Here is a 14934-nt window from a genome sequence, read left to right on the forward strand (position 1 = left end):
AATAAGTAAGAGGGGAGAAAATGAAGCAAAGTTGTTTTCTACGGCTACGCTCCGTTCCCAATCTCGTCCGGCAAACCAGATGCAGATAGATGGTTTCGGCCAAGTGAAGAACCAACCAGATCCAATTCTTTTCTTTCTTTCTTTTTTTTTTTTTTTCACACGAAGCGAAGCAAAGCGCAGCGCAGCCACCGTCGTCGTCGTCGTCCTCACAGTGACCCAGCGCCAGGCAGGCAGGCAGAGGCCCTAGGGGCACCCCCAACCCGATCCTCCTCTCCTCGATCGCCGACCTGGAGGATCTCCTCCTCCTCCTCGCCCGCCGGTAACCCTAGATCTGCTGCGGATCCCTCGCCTCGCCGCCATGTTCTGGCGCATGACCGGTCTCTCCGCGGCCTCGCCGGTGAGTCTCTTCGCCTCTTCCTTTTCCTCTCTCATCTCTATGGCGTTGGGTTGCTCCCGCTCTCTCCACTTCTACATACGTACCCTAGTTCGCTTTCTGCTTTTCCAATCCTCCACGCTCTCGCCTTGGTCCTAGGGTTTCCTTCCTCTACCCTTTGAGACCGCGTGCCTGCCTCCGTCGTAGTATCCTGCAACCCCATCTGGGAGGAGCTATCTTCCTTCCTTGGGAATCAGAGGCGCCGTTTCTGCATCCATTTGTTTTTCTCTCTCTGCTCTCACTTCATGTATTTATCAAACATGCTAGTGTTTATGAAATCATATCTTACAGGTATTTAACTCAAGATTTTCTTTAATTAATACTACCTACTAGAAAGCCTCAGGGGCATCCAATCCAATTCAAAAAAAAAAAATAAATATAAATAATGTTGCTGCTGGAAATGGTGGCTCTCTCGCTTGCTCTTTGTTGGAAGAAATGAGAAAGGCAGGGCAGGGGGGAACAGCTCCAAAGGAGTTTGGTACAATTAGGCTGCCAGTTGTTTCTAATGCATTCTACATGTCCTCTTTACTATCATGATTTCATTTCGGGAGTTATGATTGTGATTATGACACTTCTTCTACAAATATCAGCACTTTACTGCATCTATGATATATAGGGATTTGTTATTCCTTCTTGTTTAATCCTTCCATATAATCTAGTTTGTCTTTTGAAAAATTTCTTTAGTGCCACTGGCTCATTATGCTGGACTAATTCTTCTATTACTATCTTTTGTTTTCTGCAAATAGACTTATAACACTTGTGATGCTATCTCTTTTTATCATTCCAAGCTGTGATTCAGTTCTTTGGTGCTTGTTTAACACTAATTTACTGTGTCTTAGCTGAGCTTGATCACTGAAATTCATTCTTTATCATTTCAAGTCACTTGTGATGCTATCTCTTTTTACTATTCCAAGCTGTGATTCAGTTCTTTGGTGCTTGTTTAACACTAATTTACTGTGTCTTGGCTGAGCTTGATCACTGAAATTCATTCTTTATCATTTCAAGTCACAAGTGTAAAATTATTAGTGTACTCCGGGAAGCTCTCTACCTCACCTGCCTAACTTTTTAACTTATTGGCCAGGTGGATACAATTCTAGACAAGGAGAACTTCACACTAGAAGAACTTCTTGATGAGGACGAAATAATTCAGGAGTGCAAAGCGCTGAATACTCGTCTCATTAATTTGTAATTTCTTCCTCATCCTTATTTTATTTAATTACTTATTATCTGTGCTGGAGCTATGTAAGTTTTTGGTGTTCCTAAGGAAACCTTTGTGCACGAGTCATTTGACCATTTCATCCATTCAGAGAAAAAAAATCTAAACTGACGCCCTTTTCCCATTGATGTAAGCTTTACAACAGCTGGTTCTTGATTAATGATCATTTCCATCTACCCTATAAGTATAATGGGAATTATGAATCCGACGTTATGTGGCTGCATTTGTTTGAAGATTTTACTGCATGTATTTTCTTTTATCAGTGTAGTTTCTTTGTTCTTATATTCTCTAATGTTGTCCCCAGCTTACGAGATAAGGCTCAAGTGGAGCAATTGCTTCGTTACATCGTGGAAGAAGTTCCAGAAGATTCAGAAAAGAAGCGTTCTTTCAAGTATGCTATGGCCTTTTTGTTGTCTACCACCAATTTGTGTAAACTAGCTTGCCAGTGAACCTTGCCTAACTTCAATTGTATAACTGAATGCAGGTTTCCATTCATTGCTTGTGAGATATTTACGTGTGAAATTGACATCATCTTGAGGACCTTAGTAGAGGATGAAGAGGTAGCTATGTTTCCCTATTAACATATTCCTCTGGAGCATCTTACTTCTCAAGGCTGATAAACTTCAATCTAGCTGACCATCTCTTCCATTTCTTGAACTTGATGCAGTTAATGGATTTGCTCTTCTCGTTTGTAAAACCTGGTCATCCACATAGCACACTGTTAGCTGGTTACTTCAGCAAGGTACCATTTTTCTCCTGTTTGGTTTTCTCTGAAGTTTGAACCATTTCCTTGACTTCACTATGTTATCATAAATTTTAACACAATCTTTCACTCTGTTCATCTGTTGCATACATGGCTTGTGAGCTCAGTTTGATATCTTATTGTAGGTGGTAATATGTTTGATGCTGAGAAAGACTTCTCCTCTAATGAACTATGTCCAGGTATTGTTCATCTTTCTTACAGAAACATAGATTGCCGCCACTCACCAATATATTATTATTCTCGGTAATATGTGCACTTTTCATCATATGTTTTGTTTAACAGTCTGAAACAACTTAAGACTGGATTTGTAAGACTCCTCTGAAGTATCATAGGTCATGAGCTACTTTCTGCATGTGTACTTGTGGTTGGTGTAATTTTGTATGTATCCTGAAGCTAAAGCTTGCCCTTGCTGATTGGATCTAGAGGTAGCATGTGACAGAATGGTGTAGAACTATTTGTTCTATAGTTACGTTTGTATTAGCGATCTGTGTTCCACCCTTTATACGTTTCTAGGATGCATTCTGTAATACTTCTTCTTTAAGTGGTTTGTGCCAATCAAATGTTTTCTTTTGCATGTAAACTCGTGGTAAGATACAAAGCTTACAGCGGCCTTTGTATTTTCCAATTTATGGTTGCTCAAATTTGTTCCACTTTCTTTATGTAGGAGCACCCAGAACTTGTTGTCCAACTTGTTGATCTCATTGGCATCACATCAATAATGGAGGTCAGCTGTTATTAAATTTGTTCCATGCCAATTTTTGGTGAATTTGTTCCATTTGATTGATGCCACAATACTGCTTGTAAAACAGGTTCTGATTCGACTGATAGGTGCTGATGAAACCATATACTCAAATTATGCTGACACATTGAAGTGGTTAGAAAATACAGATGTACTGGAAATGATTGTGGACAAATTTAGCTCATCTGTAAGTTTCTAAGCTTGAGCACTTGGCTGACATGCTAAGTATTGTAAAACTAGTTACTCAGTATGGTGCATCTAGAGAAGGGCTTATATATCGTACACTGATAACCATGCAGGATTCCCCTGAAGTACATGCCAATGCTGCTGAAATTCTTTCTGCAGTGACTCGATGTGCTCCTCCTGCTCTCGCTGCAAAAATATGCAGCCCAAGGTTTGTGTTTTAGGTCTACTTGATATTTGGTCAGAAAGTTATAAATGCCACAATAGCAATTTTGTTTTTCTGTCAACTCTCATGCATATTTTTGTTTGTTTATTGCATCCCATTTCAGTTTTGTTGGGAGGTTGTTTCGTCATGCTCTTGAGGAATCACGCCCCAAATCTGTCCTGGTTCATTCGTTATCAGTATGTATATCTTTGTTGGACCCCAAAAGACTAGCTTCAGCTTCATACCAAGCATTTAGAAGTAACTTAAGCCATGGGACATTGGTTACTGCTAGTCCAGATACAGTTGATGGTATGCTGGAGAGCCTAGGTGAGCACTCTATTTATTTTTATAGTGCTATTAGTCTACTGCTATTTAAGTAGTTGTAGTTTATCTCTTAGGATGTTAATTCCATATACTGTATAACAAACACATCTGTTTGATGGCATATTATGTGTTTTTGGTGAATTTTTTAAGAGAATCTTTAATATACTTTTTTTAGTTTACTTACTGGTTTGTCTGAAATCACATCATAGGTGATTTGCTGAAGTTGTTGGACATTTCTTCTGCTGAAAGTGTTTTACCTACGACATATGGATGCTTGCAGCCCCCTCTTGGAAAACACCGTTTGAAGGTATGGCTTGGTATAATGAGTTTTTGTAATTGATAGTTTGGGTTCATGTATCTTTATTTTTGATTAAGCCAATCCTTCTTTGTGTAATTCACCAGATCTTAAGCTTTTGTTATTTGATGTAAACACAAATCTTGCTTGCGGAGTAATGGATACATTGACTTAATTTTATTAATCTTACATTGGGATTTCTGGTGAACTAATTTCTGATGTATGCATACAATTGAATCCTGATGGTCTAAGCTATTGTGTCCCTTGCTTAAATCTCTCTCCAGTTAGCTCAGGCTTGCAATGCCCAATGAGTTTCTGTTCTTTTGACATTTTTTCTTCACAGTCCTTTCCTGTTCTATGACTTCTATCTTGGTTTTAATGTATGGTATTTTTGTTCATCTCAGATTGTGGAGTTCATCTCTGTTTTGCTGACAATTGGTAGTGAAACTGCGGAAAAGGAGCTAATTAACCAATCTGCAATAAAGCATTCCATTGATTTGTTCTTCCAGTAAGTGGATTTTTATGTGTATTTTTTCCTTGCCGTTGCCAGAATAATTCATCACACATTGGTTGGCACTGCAGGTACCCTTACAATAACTTTTTGCATCATCATGTTGAGAGTATCATCATTTCTTGTCTGGAAGTTAATAGGTCCCAGCTGATTGACCATGTCCTTAATGAATGCAATCTTGTTGGCAAAATTCTTGCTGCTGAAAGAAGTCCCTCGCTATCAACAGAATCTAACACAGTAATTTATTCCTGGTTTCTTATGTCTTTTTTCCCCCTGTTGCAAGAACAGGTAGAGGTAGACTTAGGGTCCTGTATATTGAGTGTTATGATCTTCTCTATGCAGCCAACATTACCATCAGAAGGGAAAGTGCCTCCAAAACTTGGGAATATTGGGCATATAACACGAATAGCTAATAAGCTTATTCAATTGGGAAATAGCAACAGCATAATCCAGTCTCATTTGCAGGTACTTAAAGTTTCTCTTCTTTAGTTAGCCTATCTTATTAGCAATTGCATGATGTACTTTTTGTACATATCGTCTAAATTTTATGTAAAAAAATGTCTTTACAGGAGAACAGCGAGTGGGTTGAATGGCAGACAACTGCCCTGGTCAAACGCAATGAGGTTGAGAACGTTTATCACTGGGCCTGTGGGTATGTTATCAAATTGTTTTGCGATGCTTTTGTGATGCATATATGAAGTATGCACTTGTCTTCTCTGACTTTTGGCTATCAATGTTTTGTTCTGCAGTCGCCCGACTTCTCTACATGATCGTGGTAGGGATAGCGATGATGACGACTTCCGAGACAGGGACTATGATGTGGCTGCACTTGCTAATAACCTGAGCCAGGCATTCCGGTATGGAATGTACAGCAATGATGACATTGAAGAGGTGATTGTCTTAACTTGCAGCCCCCTGCGCTTTGGTAGCATGCTAGAATGTACATACCTGTGGAAACGGTCTCTGATTTCTTGTAGCTTTTGTAGAATCTTTTTTACTATTTAAATATTTTTAATAAATAAAATTAAAACTAGACCGAGTGGGAAAAAAATCACCATCTGAACCATTTGGTCATGTCATGCCGTCTGACGTGGTAGGATGGAACTGTAACGTCAAAGCATGTGGCATGGCAACAGATGACAATGTGGCAGGTGACCACGGTCGTAGTCCGACGTGGAAAGGCTTGCCGCACCGAGGGCCGTGGCTTGCAGAGCTGCCACGCCGAAGCTTTTGGTGTGGCAGTAGGTATATATGACAATGGTTCTTGTGATCGATCAGGTCCTCGTCAAGGAAAAGGCAAAAGTTCCCATGTCTGGCGATGGGTAAAAAGACCAATGCAGGTTGGACCCCCGTCAAAGAAGAAATAATTATCAGCATAATTAATCATGCATGCATGCAGATGCATCCAAGTGGTTGGTGAGGTGACATGGCTTAGATTGACCGTTTTGACGCTGTGCCTGCGCCTGTGCTTGCCTGTAGACACACTTCCCTACGCTACACTGCGTCACGCTGCCTGCACCCATTGAGTGCGATGGGCAATACTTGGACTTGAGCTTGTAGTAGTACTAGTACTAGTATGACATAGAGAGAACAAGAAATGGAGCAAAGCAGTCCAAATGCGAGAAAAGTCAGCTGCAAGAGGCAGGCATCTTTAGCCAGTCTCCCAGTCCCAGGCTCCCAGCTTGTTTTGTCCTGCAAATCCAAATGCAGGTTCTGTACATGCAAAAAGGGTGCAGAACAATGGGAGAGAAATGTAGGGGACAGCAGGGGTTACATGGCAGCATAAACAAATATGGGCTACATGGAGACTTGCCATGGCTTGAGTTGCTTAAAGAAAAGGGAGCTGTCAGTCTCACGATCGGATAGCACTGCAGCGCCACTGACCTCAGCTTGTCAGGCCTTTCCACATCGGATGACGACCATGGTACACCTCCCACGCCGTTATCCATTGCCACACCACATTCTTTGGTGTTGCAGTTCTATCCTGCCATGCCAGGCAGCTCACGGTGGCCAAATGATTCAGATGGCGAGTTCTTTTTTCCACTCAGTCTAGTTTTAAAATTATTTATTAAAAGTTTAAAAATAAAAAAATCCAATCTTGTACTACCTTTGCTGATATTGTTCTCTATAGCATTAAGAAATATGTGAGTAATGTGGCAATGGTTGCTTATTACAGGCACAAGCAATTGACCGAGATGACGAGGTATGTTAAAATTCTGCTTATGTTGTATCTGTTGGTTGTATTGTCATTTGATCTGCATGTTCAACACTTCCATATTGTGAACTAGTTTATTCTTAAGACTTGCGGTTAGTTCAATGACTAAGTAATAACAAGTGCATTGTGTCCTGATATAAAACAAGTAATGGATTTCCGCAGCCTGAATTGATGTGTTCCTGTTTCCTTTTAGGATGTATACTTTGATGATGAATCAGCTGAAGTAGTAATATCTTCATTGCGTTTGGGTGATGATCAGGACAGGTAATTTTGTTATCTTTTCGTTGTCCTGTCATTATTACTATCGAATAATTTTCTTATATATTGTGCTTTCTACAGCAGCTCCCTCTTTACGAATTCAAACTGGTTTACATTTGATGGTGATAGAGGAATAAATGACCGTTTAGCTGCCTCTGTCCCTTCTTCATCTCCGAATTCTGGAGAGACTTCCCTAAACACGGAGGAAACTGATGAGGTGCTAATTGATGAGGACACTAGCATTGAGGCACGGCTGGAAAGCGTATCTCTTGAAAATGGCCCTGTCGAGGAGACCGGGGACTTAGTGGATGCAAGTAAACAAACAGATTCTAACATGGAAGACGAGAAACTATTGTGCACTGAAGAGGGAAATGTGTCCAAAGAAGCTGAAGAGTCCGAGCAACATGTTGTTCGAGGTGGCCAGGCAGACGTGCAGGCAGAAGATGCAGCTGAAGGATCATGTGGGGAGATGGGCACAGAGAGAGCAGTGGATGAACCTGTTAGCTCATCATCTGAGACCAACGATGCTTCAGATGGAGCTTCTTCTGACTCAGGTGATATCCATAATGCATCTGCAACAGGATCTAGTGAACAAGCTCCCAACGATTCAGGTGCAGGGTTCCATGCCAACGAAGAAGATTTACATGTGAAGGTTGAAGATGAACAGAAAACTGATGAGCCCGCAGCAACAGAGTGAAGTAAGGTTGTACGGGGTGGGATTGTACCAGACCAAAGCAGTAGCTCGGCATACCCTTCCACAAGGTAGCCAAGGTGCCTAGCCTCACATGCTTGGCAACCACGGTGAAATCAGAAGCAACGAGTGCAGTACAACAATCAAGCTTCTGCTATCTGCAGTTGATTAATTTTGTGCACATGAGCACTTTCATCTGCCGACTCTCACCTCATCTCCAGAAGCATTCTCCTCAGTTTTCATGGGACTCTTACCTCGTAATGGTGGGAAAGTTGCCTTCCTTTTTTTGTCAGACCTCACCTCAATTGGTGGTAGTATTTAATTTCCGTTTCAGCTGGTTTTGGCTACGTAATTTGTTGCTTATGATAGGGCACTCGAACTGTAACATTGGCAGTGAGTTTTTTTCCCTTGTCTCTTTTTAATTGGATTAGCTATCTCGATTGGTTAACAGAAACATTTGGTCGGCTGTTTCTCTAGTTGAATTATGAGTATATTTGTTCATTTATTTTCTGTTTTTGGTTGAAAAACTTATAGCTGTGCTGATCATTTATGCGTTAGTCGGGTGCTATGTCATAGTAAATGTGCTTTTGTTATTGGAGTAAAGTGCAGTGCAGATCGGTCGCTAAATTTGCTCAACTGTTATAGGTCTCGTATTCTCAAAATGCATATCAGATACCAAAACTTTAGTATCATTCTGATTCAAAACTGCCACGAGACCTCTAAATCTTACGTATTGTTAACATGGCATGCTAAACGGACGCTGATTCTACAACAGTTGGTAATTGAGGCTTTTGTTTATATTTTTTTCTATTTTACATTCTTTTATTTAATTTTCCTTCTCATTCTTCTCTCGTTTTCTCTTTCTTCTAGTAAGGCGGGCACCTCTTTGCTATTGTTTGCCAACAGAGCGTATGTTAGTTCATGAATCTGCTACAAGCCTAGTTAAAACTTTATTTCGAAATAAATTCCCCTAAAACGATATACCAACTAATATTTCTCTTTTTATTAATGAAGAATACTTTAATCTTTTCTCTCTATTATTTCTGTATTGGGATTTCTAAGATTCCCATTTTTTATGGGACGGAGGAAATATGTTAGTTCATGGGCCTTTCAGAACTGGGATTAGTTCATGGGTTTCTTGAGCTGAGGAGAATCCATAAACTGAAAGCTTCCTCCAGTGTACAGACATATTAATGGACTTGCGCCTACCCAGCTGCCCTTTACAGGTGCCACTCAAACGAGACAAAACAGTTCACTGAACATAAACGAAATAGAGAAAACAATAGTAGCAAAAATGACATGCCACGCCAAACAGTAGCACATGCCTCTTCCAAAGAACACCTCAAAATCTGGAAGTTTCGGATTATATTTGTAAAATGAAGTGTTGATCAACCTCATTTTGAGCAAGTCACAAAAAGAAAAAACCGTATCAAAATTGAAACTCTCTGGGCAGCATGAACATAGGTGTGTCAGGACAGAGCTTCTCAACCCGGCAAATCCATGTCTCAGTAACGTGAAAATTTTATGGATGCTACCCTAGCCCAGATGCCACCATTAAGGCATTAACTCCTCCCTACCTTTTGGTGGACAGGCTTTCAGGGGCTTCCGCAAGCTTTGCGATTTCATGGTATCTTCAAGATGGTCTTCAACTTAACAACAAGTTTCCAGTCATCCATTGACAAATCGTCCTGCAACAATGGTAATTATTAAAGATCATCAAAAGGTAGTTTGGTACAAAGACACACAAGTGGAGAATGCAGATCAAAATGCACATATAAACATAAACAATAAACATTGACTTGCCCTGTAATTTTCTTTAAGAAGATCAATAGATCGCCTCGTGATGCGGCTCACAAGCTCATCTTCCATGTCAAAATGCCTGCCAAAACTCTTCTGCTGCTCATCAGGATTGCTCCCAATAATCTGTTCGCATCCCAGCAAACATATATATTAAACAATACTTAATATAATGAGAACGATCAACAGCTTCGGACAATCACCGATACCAACCTTTATAGCCACCTTCTGCCCTTTTGTGGCCACATCAACTTGCTTATGGTTAATTTCAATAGATGCAATCTTCCCAATATCAATATATTCTTTAGTGGGTATGCAGAGAGGTGTTCCCACCTAGATTACAAAGGCAAATGAATTAGCAGAACTGCATGCCAGACTTATTTCAAGAAGATAAAGATTAGATAAAGATTACTACGGAACGACTTGATGGGTTGAGTAACATAACATTACTTATATACTATTGCTAACTTCAACTACTGAAAGAAACATATTAAGGAATAAGGGTAGGAACCACATAAAAATGCAGTGATAAATCAAAATACCTTGGCTATTCCTTCAAGGACATCAACACCTAAAACAATTGGATCCTTCTTGTTAAAGACACAGTTTGGCATAATCTTGAGAACACAGGGGAAAACAGCTTCTTCAGCACTTTCTTTCTTCTTTTCTTCCCTCAGGTTCTTAATGTATGCTGTAAATTGGTCAAAAAGGTGGTATATTATATCTGCAACAAAGATCTTCACACCAGACTCTTCGGCAAGATCACGGGCATCAGGCATCACTTTGACATCAAATGCCAAGATAGTAGCATATTCTTTCTTCCTCTCAAGCATAACACTGGCCTTCATGACGTCTTTCTTGTGTACTGGCCCTATACTGAAATCACAGAAGGGAATATTCACAGCAGGGCTCTTCAAGAACTCAGTAAGAGCTTCCAATGACCCAAGGGTGGATGCTTGTACATAGACACCTTCGCCACTCTTATCAATCCGATTTCTAACCCTAGTCATCTCTTCCATCACAGCATCTTTTAGTCTGTCCAGATCATCATCATGCTTTGACACATAAAGAGCAGTCCCTGCAATTGCATGTTCAAGACCCTGAAAGAAAGAGACCATTAAGTTGGTGCGGCAAAACTCTGCAATACAAAGAAAAAGGAAAGATATTGGACTCACCTGTGCCGATATTTTAACACCCTGTGCAGCTCTGATCTTTTTATGATGTTGGTATGTGCCCTGAAAAATCAGATGCCATTAGAGAGTGTGTGTGCGTGTGTGTGTGTCAGGTGGAAAATGTTCAAGATTTGCAGGATTACAATGATAATGTGAAAAATGACCAATGCACCGGTATCAAGAGCTGGTTTACTTATTTGGCAAAAATGATTTTAAGCCAGTGAAAATAAACGAATGGCACTGAGGCCAACATTCTCGTACCTACCATTGGTTTACAAAAGGTAAAATGATTTCAAGGCAACGAAAGAAGTGAATGGCATTAAAGTGACAAATATGAGTATATGACTTGAAAACATCCAAGAATAAAGAAAAATAATAACAGTTTGACAGAAATGATGTTTAACCCTCTCAGACTCAGTAGAGAAATGGTTTCAATAAAAGCTGTGAGTAGGTAGGAATATAATAATTATAATCACATGATGATTCGATTGCCACCTAGATACTAGTACTTTACTGGGGTGAATTTCACAATTACAACAAAGTTTGCACACTATTATGGAGCACACACCTTAACTCGAAGCTCCCTCATTGGGTGTGGTGTTAACAAAGCTCTAACCGTTGTCACGATGGGTCCCTACATAAAGATAGAGAGAAGAACATGAGGCAACTTCAATAAACTGTACATATCACAAAACTGCATTTATAAAGAAACACATCTGATACCTGCATGCCACACACAACTATCTGATCTCCTTCATGTAGTATACCGTTGACCAACACAACATCAACTGTAGTACCATGACCTTCAACAACCTTGACTTCCAGCACAGTACACTGAAACAGAGACGAGATAAGAATGCCTGCTTTTATAAGGTCAAGTAAATGTATGCACCGTACCTGAACTTCATCAACGAAAGTAAGTCTTTCTTCCATTGTCTTTTGTGCCCATTGCACCAACAGAAGAAGCAGATCAGGAATGCCTTCACCACTGTTGAGAGAAGTGAAGTATGTGTTGAGGGAAAATGCCAACAAATATCGTAGTGGACTTTCAGTTGTAGATTATACCTTATTGCACTGGTAGGCACTATGTTATATGTATCTTCCATCTCCTTGTTCTTGTAGTACAAAGCAGTATTCACACCTTGCATCTTGAATTGTGTCACAATCTGTTGGGCAAAGCACATACATGTGACGATTGTATAAATACAACCACTAAGACGTTTCTTTTAAGAAAAGTCAAAATGTAAAGATACACACATCGGTAAGCCTCATATTGAACTCCCTCTTAACATCTTCGTTTTGTTGCCTTAAAGCCTTCCCGATAGGGGCATTTGGGCACTTTTTCCAACCATAAAGACGATCGACCTTCATAGAGATTAAACCAGAAAAAAATTGATACATTAATAGACAACGGTAATACAACATGAGGCTAGAGGAAAAATCTCCAAAGTATACCTTATTCAAGGCAACGATGAACACTGCATCACGGCTCTTCAACAGATTAAGGGATTCGATTGTTTGAGGTTCAAGCCCATGCATAATGTCAACAACCAAGATAGCAATGTCACACAAACTTGAACCTCTAGAACGCAGATTACTGAACGACTCGTGACCAGGAGTGTCAATAACAAGCAAACCAGGAACCTTAAGTGTGGCATCCGCTTTAAGTTCTTTTGTTCTCTCTCTAATATTTTCAGTTGGGAAGTACGTAGCTCCAATCTGTTGGGTAATACCCCCAGCTTCTCCTTCCTGTACATTGGTTCGTCTAATACAGTCTAGCAGCTTTGTCTTTCCAGTATCAACATGGCCAAGGATGCAACAAATTGGTGAACGGAGGTCACCGCCATTCTTAGTCTCATCGTCTTTAATTGGTCCTTTCTTTGAAGCACCTCTATTCCTTCTAACATTTCCATTACTGGATTCCACATCTTCCATTTCACCTTTATTGGAGTTCGCAGCAGGACCAACCTTCTTGACAGTAGCCACTGTAGATTGTGCTTTAGAATTTTCCTGCTTCTGGACAGGTTCAACAGCCTTCTTGACAACAGGCTTCGCCTCTTCTTCCTCAAAGGCACTTGTCTTAGGCAAATTAACATCTATAGCATCCCAGCTCTTTGCATCCCATTCATCTTCATCTTCCTCCTCCTCTTCTGGTTTCAGTTCTTCCACATCCTGATCAGGTTCGGTTTTCTCCTCAGATTCCTCCACCTGCGACTGAGATTCCTGATCCACTAAGACATACTCTTCCTCATCTTTGTTAGCTTCATCGACTTCTTGTGGTTGTTCTTCAACTAACTTTGCAGTCTCCACAGGCTTCTGTTGACCCTTTTTCCTCTTGGAATCATATATAGGCCTCTTCTTTGTCTCAGGGACAGCACCATCAGCTACTTGACGCTCACTCTGCTCAAGGAACTGTCTTCTCATTGCTTCTAACCTCTTCGCTTCCTCCTTCTGCTTCCCAGTCAAGAGCTTACCCTCCTGCTTCTTCTTCAGCAGCTTCTCCTTTTCCCTCTCCTTCTTCCTCCTCTTTGCTTCCTCGGCTTTCCTCTCCTCCTCCTCTTTCTTCAATCGCTCTTCCTCCTCTTTCCTCAGTCGTTCCTCCTCCTCACGCTTCTTCCGTTCCTCAGCTTCCTGCCTCCTGGCAAGTGCCTCCTGCATCTCCCGTACATGCTTCGGGAGCTTCTTCATGTCAACCTTCCCTTTAGGAGCTTCTACATCCTTTACATCTTCTTTCTTGGCATCTGCCTCCTTAGCTGCTGCCTTCTTCTCCTTCTCCTTTTCCTTCTTCTTCTTCTTCTTCTTGGCTGCAGCAGATTCCACCTCTCCTTCCCCAGCCTTCTGCTCTACATTACCATCCTCGGCAGTTTCCGTATCTTCCTTCACCATTGCTGCAGCAGGTGGAGCCTGGGGCAGCACCTCCTTCTTCTCTGCTGGTGTGCCCTCACCAAGCTCGGCAAGAAGCTTATCCAAATCCTCCTCTTCCTGTGCTGTCCTTCCACTCTTCTTCTTTTTCTTCTTTGATTTCTTGCTTTCCGCATCATCCACACTGGTTGCAGCAGCCACATTACCCTCATCTTTCACTGCCTCAGGCTCAGGCTCAGGCTCCTCAACAGGAGGTGGCTGGTCCTCAAACTCTGCAATGAGCTTGTCTACGTCCTCATCATCGATGGTAAAGCCTCCCTTCTTTTTCTTCTTCTTTGATTTCTTTCCTAAGGCATCATCCACATCATGGGCAGCCACAGAACCCTCAGCTTTCACCTCCGGCTCAGCCTCCTCGGAGGGAGGAGAAGTGTCCTCAATCTCAGCGAGGAGCTTGTCAATGTCCTCATCGTCCACGGTGAACCCGCCCTTCTTTTTCTTCTTCTTCTGCGACTTCTTTGAAGCTGCAGGAGCAGCCACGACCTCCTCCTCTCCATCTTCATCGTCAGCAGCGGAAGGGGGCAGCTTATCTAGGTCGTCGTCGTCTTGTAGAGGGGCAGGGCGATCTCCCTTGTCCTTACTCTTCTTCTTCTTCTTCTTGGCCTTGCTGAAGTCGAAATCGAGGTCGTCGTCCTCGGCGCCTGATTTAGCTGCATCCGGCTCAACGGAGGCGGGCTCGTCGTCGTCGTCGTTGTCGTGTTGGTCCTCATCGGCAGCAAGGGCGCTGAAGGAGCTCACACCGCTGCCGCCGCCGCCGCCGCCGCCCTTCTTCTTCTTCTTGCCGGTGAAGACGAGGTTGATCGGCTCCTCGTCGTCGTCTCCAGGAGGCCGCGCAGGGGGCTCGTAGTCGTCGTCATCGGGCAGGGCGGCCTTGGCGCCTTTCTTGCCCTTCTTGGCGCCCTTCTTAGGCTTGTCCTTGTCGGCGGCGTCGTCCTGTGGGAAGGAGTACTCGTCGTCGTCGATGGCAAGGTTCTTCTTGCGCCCCATGGATGGCGCGGGAGGGGGAAGGGGGATCGGGGTGGGGGAGTAGGGTTTGGAGAGTCGGCGTGTTTAGGGTTTGGGCGGAGACGGGAGATCGATTCGCGAGGCTGCTCTCGCAATCGCAAACCAAAACCAAGATAACAAACACCCAAACGGGATGGATCCTACTCTCCTCTCCTCTACTCTCCTCTCCTACAATATGTTATTATTATCATTACAAGACAAGCACACC

At 42.0% G+C, this 14934-nt stretch overlaps 2 protein-coding genes across 4 annotated transcripts; one reads left to right on the forward strand and one right to left on the reverse strand.

The window, feature by feature from the left end:
* The first annotated feature begins 112 nt into the window (after nt 1–112).
* Nucleotides 113–7970, forward strand: LOC102699589 (serine/threonine-protein phosphatase 6 regulatory subunit 3-like). Of its 2 annotated transcripts, none has more exons than XM_006654809.3 (19): nt 113–397; nt 1515–1618; nt 1954–2040; nt 2134–2209; nt 2317–2391; nt 2538–2591; nt 3077–3136; nt 3222–3338; nt 3451–3545; nt 3664–3866; nt 4073–4170; nt 4563–4666; nt 4741–4906; nt 5012–5134; nt 5239–5321; nt 5419–5560; nt 6846–6872; nt 7078–7148; nt 7224–7970. In XM_006654809.3, the coding sequence occupies exons 1-19, from the start codon at nt 359–361 to the stop codon at nt 7837–7839; spliced, it is 2340 nt and encodes a 779-aa protein (XP_006654872.1). In that variant the 5' UTR covers nt 113–358; the 3' UTR covers nt 7840–7970. The 2 variants fall into 2 exon arrangements, with proteins under 2 accessions (XP_006654872.1, XP_015692995.1); XM_015837509.2 differs by having other exon boundaries at nt 7227–7970.
* Nucleotides 7971–9116: 1146 nt separating this feature from the next.
* Nucleotides 9117–14889, reverse strand: LOC102705080 (eukaryotic translation initiation factor 5B). Of its 2 annotated transcripts, XM_015837508.2 has the most exons (11): nt 12258–14888; nt 12060–12167; nt 11868–11968; nt 11700–11790; nt 11526–11636; nt 11371–11436; nt 10806–10865; nt 10173–10730; nt 9844–9963; nt 9637–9756; nt 9117–9521 (listed from the first exon to the last, which is right to left on the reverse strand). In XM_015837508.2, exons 1-11 carry the CDS (start codon nt 14706–14708, stop codon nt 9456–9458), a joined length of 3852 nt encoding a protein of 1283 aa, XP_015692994.2. In that variant the 5' UTR covers nt 14709–14888; the 3' UTR covers nt 9117–9455. The 2 variants fall into 2 exon arrangements, with proteins under 2 accessions (XP_015692994.2, XP_040379853.1); XM_040523919.1 differs by having other exon boundaries at nt 11526–11790; nt 12258–14889.
* Between the last annotated feature and the right edge of the window lie 45 nt (nt 14890–14934).

The sequence above is a fragment of the Oryza brachyantha genome, chromosome 5 (assembly GCF_000231095.2).
Source record: "Oryza brachyantha chromosome 5, ObraRS2, whole genome shotgun sequence".
Taxonomy (NCBI): Eukaryota; Viridiplantae; Streptophyta; class Magnoliopsida; order Poales; family Poaceae; genus Oryza; species Oryza brachyantha.

What these genes read in the sequence shown, in the direction of transcription:
- LOC102699589 (XM_006654809.3), top strand. Translation starts at nt 359, where the DNA reads ATGTTCTGGCGCATGACCGGTCTCTCCGCGGCCTCGCCG. An exon ending in GTCTCTCCGCGGCCTCGCCG is followed by an intron (nt 398 to 1,514) that starts GTGAGTCTCTTC and finishes CTTATTGGCCAG; the next exon opens with GTGGATACAATTCTAGACAA. An exon ending in TTGGGTGATGATCAGGACAG is followed by an intron (nt 7,149 to 7,223) that starts GTAATTTTGTTA and finishes TGCTTTCTACAG; the next exon opens with CAGCTCCCTCTTTACGAATT.
- LOC102705080 (XM_040523919.1), bottom strand. Translation starts at nt 14,708, where the DNA reads ATGGGGCGCAAGAAGAACCTTGCCATCGACGACGACGAGTACTCCTTC. An exon ending in TAGTTGTGTGTGGCATGCAG is followed by an intron (nt 11,437 to 11,525) that starts GTATCAGATGTG and finishes ATCTTTATGTAG; the next exon opens with GGACCCATCGTGACAACGGT. An exon ending in GTGTTAAAATATCGGCACAG is followed by an intron (nt 10,731 to 10,805) that starts GTGAGTCCAATA and finishes TCTTTCTTTCAG; the next exon opens with GGTCTTGAACATGCAATTGC.